The sequence below is a fragment of the Arachis hypogaea genome, chromosome 14 (genome assembly GCF_003086295.3).
Source record: "Arachis hypogaea cultivar Tifrunner chromosome 14, arahy.Tifrunner.gnm2.J5K5, whole genome shotgun sequence".
NCBI classification, from domain to species: domain Eukaryota; kingdom Viridiplantae; phylum Streptophyta; class Magnoliopsida; order Fabales; family Fabaceae; genus Arachis; species Arachis hypogaea.
In genome coordinates this window covers 134,933,480-134,948,810 of record NC_092049.1, presented here as the reverse complement: position 1 = coordinate 134,948,810, position 15,331 = coordinate 134,933,480, and the positions used below count along the sequence as shown (strand labels likewise).

Sequence of the window (15,331 nt, the reverse complement as noted above, 5' to 3'; positions counted from 1 at the left end):
ACTCATTCCTTGTTCTTACATTCTCTATTTTTCGTTTTCTCTATGTTAAGTGCTTATCTATGTTTGTGTCTTCATTACATGATCATTAGTAGTTAGTAACTTTGTCTTAAAAGTTATGAATGTCCTATGAATCCATCACCTCTCTTAAATGAAAAATGTTTTAATTCAAAAGAACAAGAAGTACATGCGTTTCGAATTTATCCTTGAACTTAGTTTAATTATATTGATGTGGTGACAATGCTTCTTGTTTTCTGAATGAATGCCTGAACAGTGCATATGTCTTTTTGAAGTTGTTGTTTAAGAATGTTAAATATGTTGGCTCTTGAAAGAATGATGACAAGGAGACATGTTATTTGATAATCTAAAAAATCATAAAAATGATTCTTGAAGCAAGAAAAAGCAGCAAAGAACAAAGCTTGCAGAGAAAAAAAATAGGCGAAAAAAAAAAGAGAAAAAGCAAGCAGAAAAAGCCAAAAGCTCTTAAAACCAAAAGGCAAGAGCAAAAAGCCAATAACCCTTAAAACCAAAAGGCAAGGGTAATAAAAAGGATCCCAAGGCTTTGAGCATCAGTGGATAGGAGGGCCTAAAGGAATACAATCCTGGCCTAAGCGGCTAAACCAAGCTGTCCCTAACCATGTGTTTGTGGCGTGTAGGTGTCAAGTGAAAACTTGAGACTGAGCGGTTAAAGTCAAGGTCCAAAGCAAAAAAAAAAAAAAAAGAGTGTGCTTAAGAATCCTGGACACCTCTAATTGGGGACTTTAGCAAAGCTGAGTCACAATCTGAAAAGGTTCACCCAATTATGTATCTGTGGCATTTATGTATCCGGTGGTAATACTGGAAAACAAAGTGCTTAGGGCCACGGCCAAGACTCATAAAACAACTGTGTTCAAGAATCATCATACTGAACTAGGAGAATCAATAACACTATCTGAACTCTGAGTTCCTATAGACGCCAATCATTCTGAACCTCAATGGATAAAGTGAGATGCCAAAACTATTCAAGAGGCAAAAAGCTACAAGTCCCGCTCATCTGATTGGAGCTATGTTTCATTGATAGTTTGGAATTTATAGTATATTCTCTTCTTTTTATCCTATTTGATTTTCAGTTACTTGGGGACAAGCAACAATTTAAGTTTGGTGTTGTGATGAGCGGATAATTTATACGCTTTTTGGCATTGTTTTTAGTATGTTTTTAGTATAATCTAGTTACTTTTAGGGATGTTTTCATTAGTTTTTATGTTAAATTCACATTTCTGGACTTTACTATGAGTTTGTGTGTTTTTCTGTGATTTCAGGTATTTTCTGGCTGAAATTGAAGGACTTGAGCAAAAATCAGATTCAGAGGTTGAAGAAGGACTGCTGATGCTGTTGGATTCTGACCTCCCTGCACTCAAAGTGGATTTTCTGGAGCTACAAAACTCAAAATGGCGCGCTTCCAATTGCGTTGGAAAGTAGACATCCAGGGCTTTCCAACAATATATAATAGTTTATACTTTGGCCAACTTTAGACGACGCAAAAGGGCGGTGAATGCCAGTTCTACGCTGCAGTCTGGAGTTAAACGCCAGAAACACGTCACAAGCCAGAGTTGAACGCCAGAAAAGGATCCAAACCTGGCGTTCAACTCCAAGAATGACCTCTGCACATGTAACATTCAAGCTCAGCCCAAGCACACACCAAGTGGGCCCCGGAAGTGGATTTATGCATCAATTACTTACTTCTGTAAACCCTAGTAGCTAGTTTATTATAAATAGGACTTTTTACTATTGTATTAGACATCTTCGGATCATCTTTTGATCATTTTTAGATCTCTAGACCTCCATGGGAGGCTGGCCACTCGGCCATGCTTACCCCCTATTCACTTATGTATTTTCAACGGTAGAGTTTCTACACTCCATAGATTAAGGTGTGGAGCTCTGCTGTTCCTCAAAGATTAATGCAAAGTACTACTGTTTTTCTATTCAATTCAACTTATTCCGCTTCTAAGATATTCATTCGCACTTCAACCTGAATGTGATGAACGTGACAATCATCATCATTCCCTATGAACGTGTGCCTGACAACCACTTCCGTTCTACCTTCGATTGAATGATTATCTCTTGGATCTCTTAATCAGAATCTTCGTGGTATAAGCTAGATTGATGGCGGCATTCATGAGAGTCCGAAAAGTCTAAACCTTGTCTGTGGTATTCCGAGTAGGACTCTGGGATTGAATGACTGTGATGAACTTCAAACTCGCGAGTGCTGGGCGTAGTGACAGACGCAAAAGGAGGGTGAATCCTATTCCAGCATGATCGAGAACCTCAGATGATTAGCCGTACTGTGACAGAGCATTTGGACCATTTTCACAAGAGGATGGGATGTAGCCATTGACAACGGTGATGCCCTTACATAAAGCCAGCCATGGAAAGAAGTAGGACTGATTGGATGAAGACAGCAGGAAAGCAGAGGTTCAGAGGAACGAAAGCATCTCTATACGTTTATCTGAAATTCTCACCAAGAAATTACATAAGTGTTTCTATCCTTATTTTCTTATTTAATTTCAAAAACTCCATAACTATTTTATATCCGCCTGACTGAGATTTACAAGGTGACCATAGCTTGCTTCATACCAACAATCTCCGTGGGATCGACCCTTACTCACGTAAGGTTTATTACTTGGACGACCCAGTGCACTTGCTGGTTAGTTGTATCGAAGTTGTGAATGAAAAATAATTTATTAAGACGTGCGTACAGAGTTTTTGACACCGTTGCCTGAGATCACAATTTCGTGCACCAATGCACGAAATCACAATCACACTTTTGTAATTCCGCACAACTAACCAGCAAGTGCACTGGGTCGTCCAAGTAATACCTTACGTGAGTAAGGGTCGATCCCACGGAAATTGTCGGCTTGAAGCAAGTTATGGTTATCTCGTAACTCTTAGTCAGGATATCAATAACTCTGATATTTAATTGTAAAAAGTAAAAGAACATGAAGTAAATACTTGTTTTGCAGTAATGGAGAACAGGTTGAGGTTTTGGAGATGCTCTATCTTCTGAATCTCTGCTTTCCTACTGTCTTCTTCTTCAAGCACGCAAGGCTCCTTCCATGGCAAGCTGTATGTTGGGTTTCACCGTTGTCAATGGCTACCTCCCATCCTCTCAGTGAAAATGTTCAACGCGCTCTGTCACAGCACGGCTAATCATCTGTTGGTTCTCGATCATGTCGGAATAGAATCTAGTGATTCTTTTGCGTCTGTCACTAACGCCCCACAATCACGAGTTTGAAGCTCGTCACAGTCATTCAATCCTCGAATCCTACTCAGAATACCACAGACAAGGTTTAGACCTTCCGGATTCTCAAGAATGGCCGGCAATGGATTCTAGCTTACACCACGAGGATTCTGATTAAGGAATCCAAGAGATACACACTCAATCGAAGGTAGAACGGAGGTGGTTGTCAGGCACACGTTCATAGATGAGAATGGTGATGAGTGTCACGGATCATCACATTCATCAGGTTGAAGAACAAGTGGTATCTTGGAATAGAACAAGCATGATTGAATGGGAAAAACAGTAGTAATTGCATTAATCCATCAAGACACAGCAGAGCTCCTCACCCCCAACCATGGGGTTTAGAGACTCATGCCGTAGAAGATACAAAAATGAAACGTGTAATGTGTCATGAGGTACAATATGAATCACTGAAAGTAGTATTTATAGTAAACTAGTGACCTAGGGTTATAGAAAATGAGTAAGCTAGGGTGTTTATTGTAAAATTCCACTTCCGGGGCCCGCTTGGTGTGTGCTTGGACTGAGCATTGAAGCTTTCATGTGTAGAGACATTTCTTGGAGTTAAACGCCAGTTTTTATGCCAGTTTGGGCGTTTAACTCCAGCTTTTGTGCCAGTTCTGGAGTTAAACGCCAGAATTCTTGAGCTGACTTAGAACGCCTGTTTGGGCCATCAAATCTCGGGCAAAGTATGAACTATTATATATTGCTGGAAAGCTCAGGATGTCTACTTTCAAACGCAATTGAGAGCGCGCCAATTGGTCTTCTGTAGCTCCAGAAAATCCACTTTGAGTGAAGGGAGATCAGAATCCAACAGCATCTGCAGTCCTTTTTCAGCCTCTGAATCAGATTTTTGCTCAGGTTCCTCAATTTCAGCCAGAAAATAGCTGAAACCACAGAAAAACACACAAACTCATAGTAAAGCCCAGAAAAGTAATTTTTATTTAAAAACTAATAAAAACATAATAAAAACTATCTAAAATGTACTAAAAGCATACTAAAAAACAATGCCAAAAAATGTATAAATTATCCGCTCATCAGATTGCAACACGAAATACTTTCATGGATCCACCATGGCAAGGAGAAGGAAGAACATAATAAAGTCCATCTAAGATCATGATGGCAACTGGGTATCTGATAAACTTGCTTTAGAACAAATGGCAACTGCTTTCTATATTGATTTATTCAATGATGATTGCCCTTATGTTCCGTATATTATGAATAACTCTTTTCCTACTCTTAACCATGATGATATAAATATCACAGGGGGCAAGAAAACTCATACGGAAATAAAAGAGTCTATTTTTAAAATGGGGGCTTGAAAGCACCTGGTATTGATGGTATACATGCTATTTTCTACCAGAGTTAATGGGATAAAGTTGGGGCTGATCTGTGTTTTTTAATTGAGAATATTTTTAGCCATCCTGAGCAGGTGAAAGATATTAATGAGATTCTAATTACTTTTATCCCAAAAGTGGAGCCAGTTGTCAATATGAAACAAATGCGCCCGATAAGTCTTTGCAATGTTTCTTATAAGATGGTGACCAAGATCATCTCTATGCGGCTCAGAAAAATTATGGAGAAACTAGTTAGCCCAAACCAATGCAGTTTTGTACCTAGAAGGCAGAGTTCCGATAATATCATTATTGTACAGGAGGTCATACATTCTATGAGGAGTAAGAAAGGTAACAAGGGTTGGATGGCTATCAAGATTGACCCGGAAAAGGCATACGACAGACTCAAATGGACTTTTATTAAAGAAACTCTTATTGATATTGGCTTCCCCTCTCATCTCATTGAGCTGATCTGTTCATGCATCTCAACCACCAAAATGAGATTGCTTTGAAATGGAGAGATGTAAGACCCAAAACTTTTGAAAAGTCTTATTATAAATTAATTTTAAATTATATATTTATTTACAATTTTAATTTCAGAAACTATTTTATTAAAGATAATTAAATGCAGTTTTGATTAATTAGATTTGAAATAAATAAATATTTTTATCCAAACCTTATAATTTTGATTTATTTTCCTATTTACTATTTAACGTCTTAGAGATTCAAAAATAATGATGTTTGGATATTTAAATGAAAATTTTATCTAATTTTACAATTATTGAATTATTTTCTATATTTAAATTATAAAATTAGTAGTTATAAAATAATAAGATTTTTATATGATAATATTTTTATAAATAAGTACTTTAGGTTTTGTTAATAAAAAAAATTAATTATATTGTATTATATTTTCAATTAGAGTATCTCCTTTATATATAAAAGGAGAACAGTAGATAGTTCTATATTCAACAAGTGTCTAACCTGTCTCTGAACGACACATGACACGCTAAAGAGTAAAGGTATCAAAGTAAATATATATCTAGAAATTAGAATGATAAAACTTAGAACATTTAGCGGCAACCTTTTTAATAAGCTCCTGCATTTCAAAATTCAAAAACTCAAATCTCTCTCCATTGTTCTCTTTGCCTGCTGGTACGGGAAGCTCAGCACCCTCACCGGAGTAAACACAAAAACTTTGCTCGCAATGCAAACAGAGGAACCGCCGTTAGAACAGCGGCAGCGGCGAGTGGTGTTCCTGCCAACAGTGAAGAAGGAGTAGCTAGAAGCAAGTTGATGACACGGCGAAGAGAACGAGAGCTCTGAGATTCTACCATCGACGATGTTGCAGAGGTAATTTTTTTTAAGTAGAAATTTATTTAATATTTTCTTAACACGATGTGATTCACCCTTATTCACAGATCTGGCTCTTACCATCGTTAGCTTTGTGTAGTGTCTTTTAAACCGGGTAACCTTAGGTTGGTTTGAGAGTTTATTATCCATTGGTTTAAGCATGTAGTTTCAGTGAAACCCACTCCAATTTGAGCGGTTTTTTTCTTTTGAATTTTAAAATTTGAGCGCAATTTTACCATTTGAAATTGGTACGCGAATTTAAACTCAAAAGAGAATTAATAAAGAATCAAGAATCAAGAAGTGCTTCTGAAATTGTCTCGACTGAAGCAGGATTGAGTGTTATTGTTAGTACAGTCTTAACCAGCAAAGCTATTTTCCAAAGAATGAAGATCTATACGGTTTGTTGCTCTCCTATTTCTTCATTAACATAATCTCATTTGATCTTGCTTTGTATATAAATTAATTTAGTTTGTTTTGTTTTGTTTGCGTTCAGATCTATACAGTATCTATCACCATCCGAATAGTGGTAATTGGATAGTGATGTTATTATAATGTGTAATTCATTATGAAAACCATTGAATGAATATTAATCAAGTTGGTTTTCTTAATTTCTGATTGCAGTTTGGCCTCATGCTCATTGAACTAATATGGAAATTCAACTTCTAGCCTTCATGTTTTTGACCATTGCCATTCTAAATGATGCTAAAGTTCCAAGCAGATATTCCTTTCAAGGTAGACTTGAATTCTATTAATGCCTCTGCTGATTGACACCAGAGATCTAAACACATTCATTTTCATACTATTAGGAACAATGACGACAATTTTAAAGGATCATGTCAAGCCATTTTAGTTTTTATGATGAAGATGTAATATATTCTAATTTTTTGATATACGTTATGGGTTATGTTTTTAATTTATAGAGTTAATGTTATTGTCAAAGGGCTTTTAATTCTTTGAAAAAATATGGCAGTGAATCTAGAATTTTGCTTTTGAAATTAAATAGTGACTCCTCTAAAACGATTTTGAAAGGCTTTTGAAATTAATTCTTAGTGCCGTTCACTCTCCCTAATCCATCAGCGTTCACATATGAAAGGCTTTCTTCTTTTTGCATTCATGGTTTAGGTAGGATGATATGGAGTTGGAGTTGGGGTTTAAACAGTAGCTGTATCATTTGTATCAACTGGGTTAGGGTTCACAAAATGTTTTCTTTTATGTCCAGGACCAGGAGCTCAGGCAGTTTTCAACTGTGTGAGTTTTTAACTCACTTATAACTTAAATTGGCAAAGCTATTGAGGTTCTCTCTTGAATCAATTGAATATTTTATCTTATTTTTATGGGTTTTCTATATATGGCGATCTCCTAGCACTATTGTTACAATTTATGAGCACGGATTACTCTACCAAATTCTCAATGATACTTTGTTTTGTAAGGAAAATAAATGAATTTTCATGGCAGGTGGTTGAAATTGGCAAAGGTATCAAGGTTAGGTGTGAGCTGCACAAGACAAGTGGACTTCTAAAGGTGTGGTTCACAGCTTTCATTACTTAAATTGTTCCTCCATAGGTGTTGTTTTCAATTAAGTGTTTTAATTTGTGATTGTTAATGTCTCTTTTAGTGTATGATTTAGGGCTTATTCATATGGAAAAAAATTTGTAACTTTTTCTTTTTTGCATTTTGCTCGCAAACTGTTCATGATTTTGTTTCTTTGTGAGTGTTCAGATAACGAAGGAGACATAGGGTTCAGAAGGGGGGATGCAAGGCACTATACCCTTTACACTGGGATCTTAGGCAACATTCTTTCTTCGGTAAGTTCTAATTTCAACTTTTCAAAATGATCAAAGTATTTGGTGGTCTGACGTGAGTTTAAAATCTTGCTTTGGATTAATTTCACTTTTTCTTAATTCTTTTCTTATTCTGGTTAATAATTTGTTTTCAATGTTTTAGCTTTATACGTCATATCAGAAATTTAGGAACTTTATTTTTTTCGTTCATTTTTTGAACTTAAAGATATTTTTCTAATTTTTACTTTTCTTAGTTCTTTTATGTGTTGAGTCCCCCTCCTTCTTCAGTATGATGATAATTCTCCCCCTTTTAGTTACTCAATTCCATTATGAATTTATGATAATTTGGTCCTTAAAATTTTCGTTTGTTCCATGTTGTGGTATGTTGGGTAAAGTGGATCACCTGCTCTAAGAGAATGCAAGTTTCAAGAGTCTACAACAGGCACGCATCTACATTTATATATCTATATATACATCCATGCATGTATTATATTATTACTCTTTTAGATCAACTTTTTGTTCATTGCATTTTAATTACAAGTGATTTTGTTTTCTATGTTTGCTTTAATAGTGATGTTGCAATTGTGTCTATCATTGTTGCAGCTATGTGAAGCGGCCACGCATCAACAAAAGAGTACCCTGTTCCAAACATTTTTTGGCTCCATTTTGACTGTATATCTAGATTCTTAGTCAGGGTTTCATTTATTACTGCTGCAATGCAACTGATGATTTAAAAAAAAAAAAACCGAAAAAAACAAGACCATATTTTAGAGTTTTTGTAAGTTCAAAAAATGAAGTATAGGAATATAGTAAAAGTTTTGTGCAGGGTTTTACAAGGGTAATGCTGTTTTTTGTTTTAATTATATAAAAAAAAACAATGAAATGTATTTTTTTCATTTTCTTTTTTTCATTATTTTTAAGGTGTTCATTTTATTTGGCCAAACAAAAATGGTTTTTCTGTCAACTAATTCAATTTTGTTTGTTTTATGCTCTATTTATAGGATTTTCTGGCACAAGTGCCTGCCTTTCAATATCAGTATCCTGTCATCACAGATGTTAATATCTAGGTATGTGTCCTTTATTTACTGCAAATTATTCACTTATATTTTTGAATACCTATGATCTTCTTAAGGTTGTACCAAATGATAAAATGTATGATAAGGAATGGAATGAAGTAAATTAAGCATGATAGGATAATTATAGGATGTCAGATGATAAATATACAATTTTAGGTGGAAAAAAATGATGGGAGTCTGTCAATATGTGTGTTTGAACCTGTCTCGGTAATTTTAAAATATAATAAAGGAAACCCAATCACCAACATGATTTCTAATTTATTTAAAACTCAAAGTTGGGACTTCTCTCCAAACAAGTGTCTATGTTGAATCATATTAATTTTAGCAAGAAGTGCATGTTGTAGCTAACTATGTATCTTAATATATTAATATCTTAAATTTGTAGACTCAAGCTCTGATTTTCAAATGAAAAATTGCCGTCAAATTTTGTTCAAATCCTAATTTCAAAAGGGAAGAACACCCTCAAATTGTGTAGTTTTATTTTTATAACTGAGAATATGAATATGAAATATAGCTGATTTTGAAAGCAACAACGTACTTCCCTATCTTCTTTCAGTCACAGTCCTGATTGATTTGGCTTATAATCCTTATATAGACTTCTCCTCCACAACACTCTGTATAGTAAGTTTGGGTTCAGTTTTATTTTGCATTAGTTCTTGATTAATAGGCACTGTTGAGAGTAAATAATAAATATTCTTTTTATCCTTTAGTAGTACTACCAATGATGAAAGTGGACTGTCATTGTCTCCGTAAATAAATTTTGGCTAGACAGTTTCAATGTAACAAACAATATCCTTTAAATCAGGTGTAAGAAAAATGAATTAGTTGGTAGTTAAAAAAATGCTTAGTTTGATAAAAAGAATTACTCATAATGTAAGTTAAATAATTTAAGGTGGCTTCTTTAGGAATTTAAATGAGATGTTACTTTTTTTACTTTTATTGTGTATATGTTTGAATTCCTAAACATGCTTTGTGGAATAAAAAGATATCTATTTATTATTTTAAGGACTTTAAATTTTTCTATTGTAAGGTTTAAACTGCATATGTGAATTAAGTAGTTTTTGATGATTTTGAAGTTTGATTCTACAAACTCAAATTAAGGTGCGATTCTTAGAGTTTCACATATTAATGTCGGCAAATTCAGAACGGGCAAATTGAGCGGAGTGATTGAAGGCAGCAAATTGAACTGAGATAAAGGGCACATAGTCAGTGTCTCTGAGGAAGGCAGACTTACAAAGGGAGGTTGAGAGAATAGATGCTAAGGTAAAGATGGAGAACTTTAGATTATATCTTTAGAAAGATCAAACATAGGACAAAAGTAAAAGAAAGAATAAAACATCAAATTTTAGGACATAAAAAATGCCTTCTTTATTTGCATCATGTGTGCAGAATATGCTAGAGTGAAGGAATCTATCATGTTCGGAACATGGAATGTAAGAGGAGACAATCATTATAAGTATTTGTCTTTTTTCATTTGTTGTTTTTAGTGTTATTTTTACCTTTAAAAAATTTGTGCTGTGTATGTTTAAATTTTTTTGGATTCCTAATTTTATTTATTTAATATATATCAATTTTTGAATTATTTTGTTTTATCACTTGAAAAACAAAATACGGGGCAGGTGGTATTTTTTTTTTTTTCAATTTTTCTTGTTTACTATGAAAAAAATGTGAATAAAATAATAGCACTTGCAATGCTTGGTAAGATATTTTAGCGGTCAATAAATTTGGTTATAATATGTTATTTTAAATGCTATTTTACTACATCAATTGTGTATTTGTATTTGTTTGAGTTTATAGGGAGTGGATCCTCTCCAGTGAATAAAAAACTGGATGGTGTGCAGTGTTTAATCTAACCATTCACCACATTCTCTCTCTTATTTATTTCTGGTCCCACTATTAAAATCAAAGGTGAGAGATTGCACTGTATTTTGTCAAGTGTTGAAAAAACTGGAGAGGATCCATTTCCGAGTTTATACGACCCAACAAAGCAGGCTCAAATTGACAAGTTCATGGTACAACAACTTGATCAAACTGTTAATGAGAGGGGTTGGTGCAAGTAGAGTGGATCACTACTTAATTCCTTTGACTTTCTAAGTTAAAATGGCTGCATTTTTATTTGTGTTTGTACTCCATACATTTTATGCTAGATGACAGGAGGAACGGGCTGCGCTTGCAAATTGATGCAAGATTGATTGCAGCCGCAGCAAGGGGCAAGGACTTGAAAAGTTTCATTTATTGTTAAAATTTGTCTTTTTAACTATTATCAATGCTTAATGTGTTGAGATAGTAATATTCAGGGAATAAGTGCTTACATTCAATTTGGAACTGAGACATGTGGCAATAAAAAAATATTTTTATGTCTTTTTAACATATGGTTCTATTTGTTGTTTGGAAAGATGTGACATTTGGAGCAAATAATAAAGGAATTGAAAGAATAAAAAAAAGAAAGAAATTGAAAGAATGAAATCAGAATGGGCTAGAGATCGAGACATGAGGTTCATGTTCAATTGCAAATGATCTTTGAATCAAAGGTTAAGGGTGCCTTTGGTTTAAATATATATCAAAGTTTAAAATAAAAATAAGTTCATATTCAATTGCCAATAATCTTTAAATTAAAGGTTAAGGGTGCCTTTTGTTTAAATATATATCAAAGTTTAAAATAAAAATATTTTTGTCTTTGTGAGTTTACTTCTATTGATTCATGAGTTTACTTTTGTTGGTTTTGTTTGATTGATAAGAAAGAAATAAGACTTTTAATCAAATAAAAAATAGTTATTTTTTGTGTGCTGTAGTTGACTACTTATATTTGCTATACCATTATTTGAAAGTAATAGTGATAACATAGAACTAGGTCTATATATATAGTTTTGCTATTTAGTGATTTTGTGTCTGTTTTAAAATTAGAATGTCGATTTAATATGTTTTAAACGAAGTTTAATTAGATCGATCTTTTAGTTTTTTTAGGGGTATCCAAATTAGTATTCTCAATTTTAAATTATTTATAGACCAATAAATAAAATGAAGCATCCGGACTCTATTTAAACAAATCCAATTGAATAATATATCAAGAATTACTACTTCTAGCATGTCATATATGTGAAAAAAGAAATTCAAAATAGTTGTGGGCCAAATTTGAGGAATACTATAAAATCAAATTTTATATGTTTACTTTTTTTAACGAAATTGAACATTAATATTAAAAAAAAATAATTAATCAACCTATTTATATACTAAATAAACTAACTCCTCATAAATATATATTAATTTTTTTTATAAACAAAATATACATAAATACAATAAAATAGATTATGTACACAATGTTGCGCAGGATTCACACTAGTTTGAGTGAAAATTAAACAGCAATATGATACAACAAATAATATTTTAGAGTAATTTTAAGGATTCAATTAATTTCAAAATTAAACCCTAAAATTCCCAATTCCATACACAAACCCTAACCCAAATTAAATCACAATCTTTCCCTTCATCCAAATGAAACCCTAGCCGCTGCCCAGCCCTTTCTTTTCCTTCAGTAAACCAGACAACACAGCAGCAACTTCAGAAAAGAAAAAGGAAAAATGAAAGAAGAAAGGGGGAAAGAGAGTGAGGGTCGCGAGAGAAGAGGGAGATCTGAGGAGGATGGAGCGCCAGGGGAGGAGAAGTTCGCCGCCGTCAACCTCGCTGTCGTCGTCGTCCAGGGAGCTGCCACCTCTGTTCGTCGTTGCCGTTCGCCCTCACCAAGTCGCCGTCATCCTTGAGTTCACGAAGAGAGAAAGAGACTGATGGAAGAGGGTGACGCGCATGGGAGAGGAAGAAATTGCCTCTGCACCGCCGTCGTTCACGAGCTCAGCCGCCTCGCCATTGTCGCCGCCGAGGGTCTTGCCGGTGGTGAGGAGAAGATGCCATCGCGTTGGTTGCTGTCGTCGAGCAACAGAACCGCGAAGAGAGAGAGTGCGCGAAGAGAGAGAAGGAGCCGGTTCTGCCACCACCGCCGCGTCCAGCCGCCATCGCCTGCTCCGTCGTCGCTCCTGGAGGTGGGTGGCCAAGCCTCTGCTGCCGGAGAATGCCACTGCCGCCGTGGAGATCCACTGCCGGTAAGGGTTTCGAGTTTGGTTTTTATTTCTTTTGAGATTTTGGGAGTTTTATTGTCCTTGCATGTTGGTTTCAGTCGCCGTCGCCGGAGTCTAGTCGCCGCTGCTGCTTGAGGTGGCTACCGCCAAACTGGATCAGAGACCGCCGCTGCTTTGTTTTTGTATTACTTTAAGTACCTACGTTTCAACAACCCCATGTTAGTGTTCTGTTTCGTGTAATAAAGTCTTGTGATATTGATGTATTAGGAGTTGGTAACTGAGGTTGCATGTTGTGTTTTAAAGCTGTTTATGCCATTGCAAACGTGTGTGGAACTGTAAATTGGAGTTGCCGTTGGTTTCGGGTCAAGACGAAAGGAATTCTGTGAAGAATTTGGGTTGGTTTCGACTTATCGAGGTAGGGGCTTTTTCAGAAAAGTAAACTTTATCATTCGGAGTTGCTATATGCGGATATTGATGTGAGTGATGTACTTCTAGTGATTGTATAAGTCTTATGTATTTTTTGGTTATCTTGGATGGATATAAATGCTTGTTTGGCTGGATTATTGCTTGGTTTTGTGAAACGGATGGTTCTTGAAGCATTTCTTTAAAGTTGTTTCTTTAAAGTTTTAAAGTCTAGTTTAATCCGTTGGAAATTGATTTGAGTTTGAATTGGTTTTCTTGAAATATAAAAATTGAGTTTGAATTGGTTTTCTTGAAATATGAAAATGGTATGCACTTCTGGATTCAATTTGATTTTGACTGATTTGGTTTTGAACCCATTAAAGAAGGTTGCGGAATGGTTTGGTTGGGACCTAGAAAGGGTGGTAGAGTCCAAGTTTTAGGGGAGGTGTTGTCGAAATTCCTATAAGATTCGAGTCTTTATTTAAAATATTATTTGAAAAATTATGAATTTAAGGCCTTTACTATTTTACTTGGAGAATTGTGGATTTAAGACTTTTATTATCTTTACCCGACTTATTTATGGAAGTGATGAAATTATATTTTGAAAAGAAGTATTGAAAAGAGACTTATGAATTAGCCATGTTTCCTAAGGAAAATATTAGGTTTTTAGGTGCAAGTCATTTGGAAGAGAGTTATGCTTTAAGGCTTTTTTAAAGGTGAAAAGGGTTTATATTTTTGAATTTGACTTAAGGATTTTCACTTGGAGGAGTTTTAGTGACTTTGAAAGAATTCGGATTTTGATTGACAAATCTCATCTTTCGACGTTTTAGAAAAGTTTTAAAGTATTCTTTGAATTCTGGTTTAGCAAAACTAAAATGATTTTTGAGCCGTTGGAAACGCTTCAGATTTTTATCATGGGCTTGAAATTGGTTTCGGTTCAAGTAAAAGAAATGGTTTTGAAAATGTGGTTGGAGTAGTTGATTATACGACTCGGTTTGGCTTAGATTTTATTTTTATTACTCAAATCAAGAAGCTAAGGTTTTACAGATTTTAAACAAATTTGAAGAAATGAGTTATGTTATTCTCTCCTAAAGTCTTAAGACTCTGCTGAGGAATTGTTGTTACAAAATCCTATTTTAAGATGGATGATTTTGAATCTTTCAGAAGAGATTTTAATTTGGCATGGTTTTGGAAGTTTTGGATGATGTCGAGGGTGGCTTTGTTTTGAAAAGGGAACTTACTTTGAGAAAAAATGGCTTATGAGCTTGAAACTATTTGAGAAATAAGCATTTCGAAATTGAGACAAAGATGAATTTAATTGTTGTTTTCAAAGAAAAGTGATTTGAGAAAAAGTATTATATGGCATGAATAATGATTTAACTTGAGATGGATTGTGAAGGAAGTGTTGTGTATGTTATGAGCCGAATGTCTGTATTTGAAAATGAATTATGGCTGGTTATATATTATGTTATGAGTCGGATGGTTGTGATAAATATTGAATTATGGCTGGGTATGTATACGTATATGATTATAGATTGACAATGTGATTTGATGCATTTCCAAATATCTGAGATACGAGTTTCCCTAGGTGAAAGCAGTGGCTAGCCACCACGTGCTCCAAGTTGAGACTTGATACTCTGCTGACCCTATGTCGTAAGTGTGGCCGGACACTGTGAAAGTTTCGGATGAGCTCGCCCCCTTGGATAAACACCAGTGTGGGTGTTATATATTATGTGATTATGTTTGAGAATTACTCGAGTTGGAGATGCACGATAGAGGGACAGTCTAATGGGTAGCTCCCAGGACTTGTCAGGTTGGCTTTATAACCGACAGATGAGACTCATCAGCCACTAGGATAGGCATGCATCATATGCATCTATGTGACATTGTTTGGGTGTGCATATTGTACTTGCTTTGTCTATGTGAATAATTATGTTTGATTGCTAACTGCTCTACTTGAAGTAACTGCTTGATTGTGCTTGAACCTTCTTACTTGTGTTTGTGACTGAAAATTGGTTGGATTGTGATGGATCAGCTGTTAATT

General features: G+C 34.8%; 1 protein-coding gene and 1 long non-coding RNA gene across 8 annotated transcripts; both read left to right on the top strand.

Annotated features, from left to right (window-relative positions):
• The first annotated feature begins 5,601 nt into the window (after window positions 1–5,601).
• LOC112744376 (uncharacterized) lies at window positions 5,602–11,183 on the top strand. Of its 6 annotated transcripts, none has more exons than XR_011871444.1 (12): window positions 5,697–5,958; window positions 6,289–6,356; window positions 6,452–6,484; window positions 6,580–6,690; window positions 7,178–7,206; window positions 7,414–7,479; window positions 7,678–7,763; window positions 8,135–8,181; window positions 8,343–8,373; window positions 8,741–8,806; window positions 9,960–10,078; window positions 10,963–11,183. It is a non-coding gene; the product is annotated as an uncharacterized lncRNA (long non-coding RNA). The 6 variants fall into 6 exon arrangements; XR_011871442.1 differs by having other exon boundaries at window positions 7,178–7,252; XR_011871440.1 differs by lacking the exon at window positions 7,178–7,206 and having other exon boundaries at window positions 5,602–5,958.
• A 914-nt stretch (window positions 11,184–12,097) lies between these two features.
• Window positions 12,098–13,448, top strand: LOC112744375 (uncharacterized). Of its 2 annotated transcripts, XM_029292345.2 has the most exons (3): window positions 12,098–12,909; window positions 12,984–13,103; window positions 13,189–13,448. In XM_029292345.2, exons 1-2 carry the CDS (start codon window positions 12,598–12,600, stop codon window positions 13,077–13,079), a joined length of 408 nt encoding a protein of 135 aa, XP_029148178.1. In that variant the 5' UTR covers window positions 12,098–12,597; the 3' UTR covers window positions 13,080–13,103; window positions 13,189–13,448. The 2 variants fall into 2 exon arrangements, with proteins under 2 accessions (XP_029148178.1, XP_025649767.1); XM_025793982.2 differs by having other exon boundaries at window positions 12,984–13,448.
• Window positions 13,449–15,331: the final 1,883 nt, after the last annotated feature.

Excerpts from the sequence above, each read along its gene's own strand:
- LOC112744375 (XM_029292345.2), top strand. The coding sequence starts at position 12,598 with ATGGAAGAGGGTGACGCGCATGGGAGAGGAAGAAATTGCCTCTGCACC. Across the intron at positions 12,910-12,983 it reads GCCGTGGAGATCCACTGCCG|TCGCCGTCGCCGGAGTCTAG; the intron begins GTAAGGGTTTCG and ends TGTTGGTTTCAG.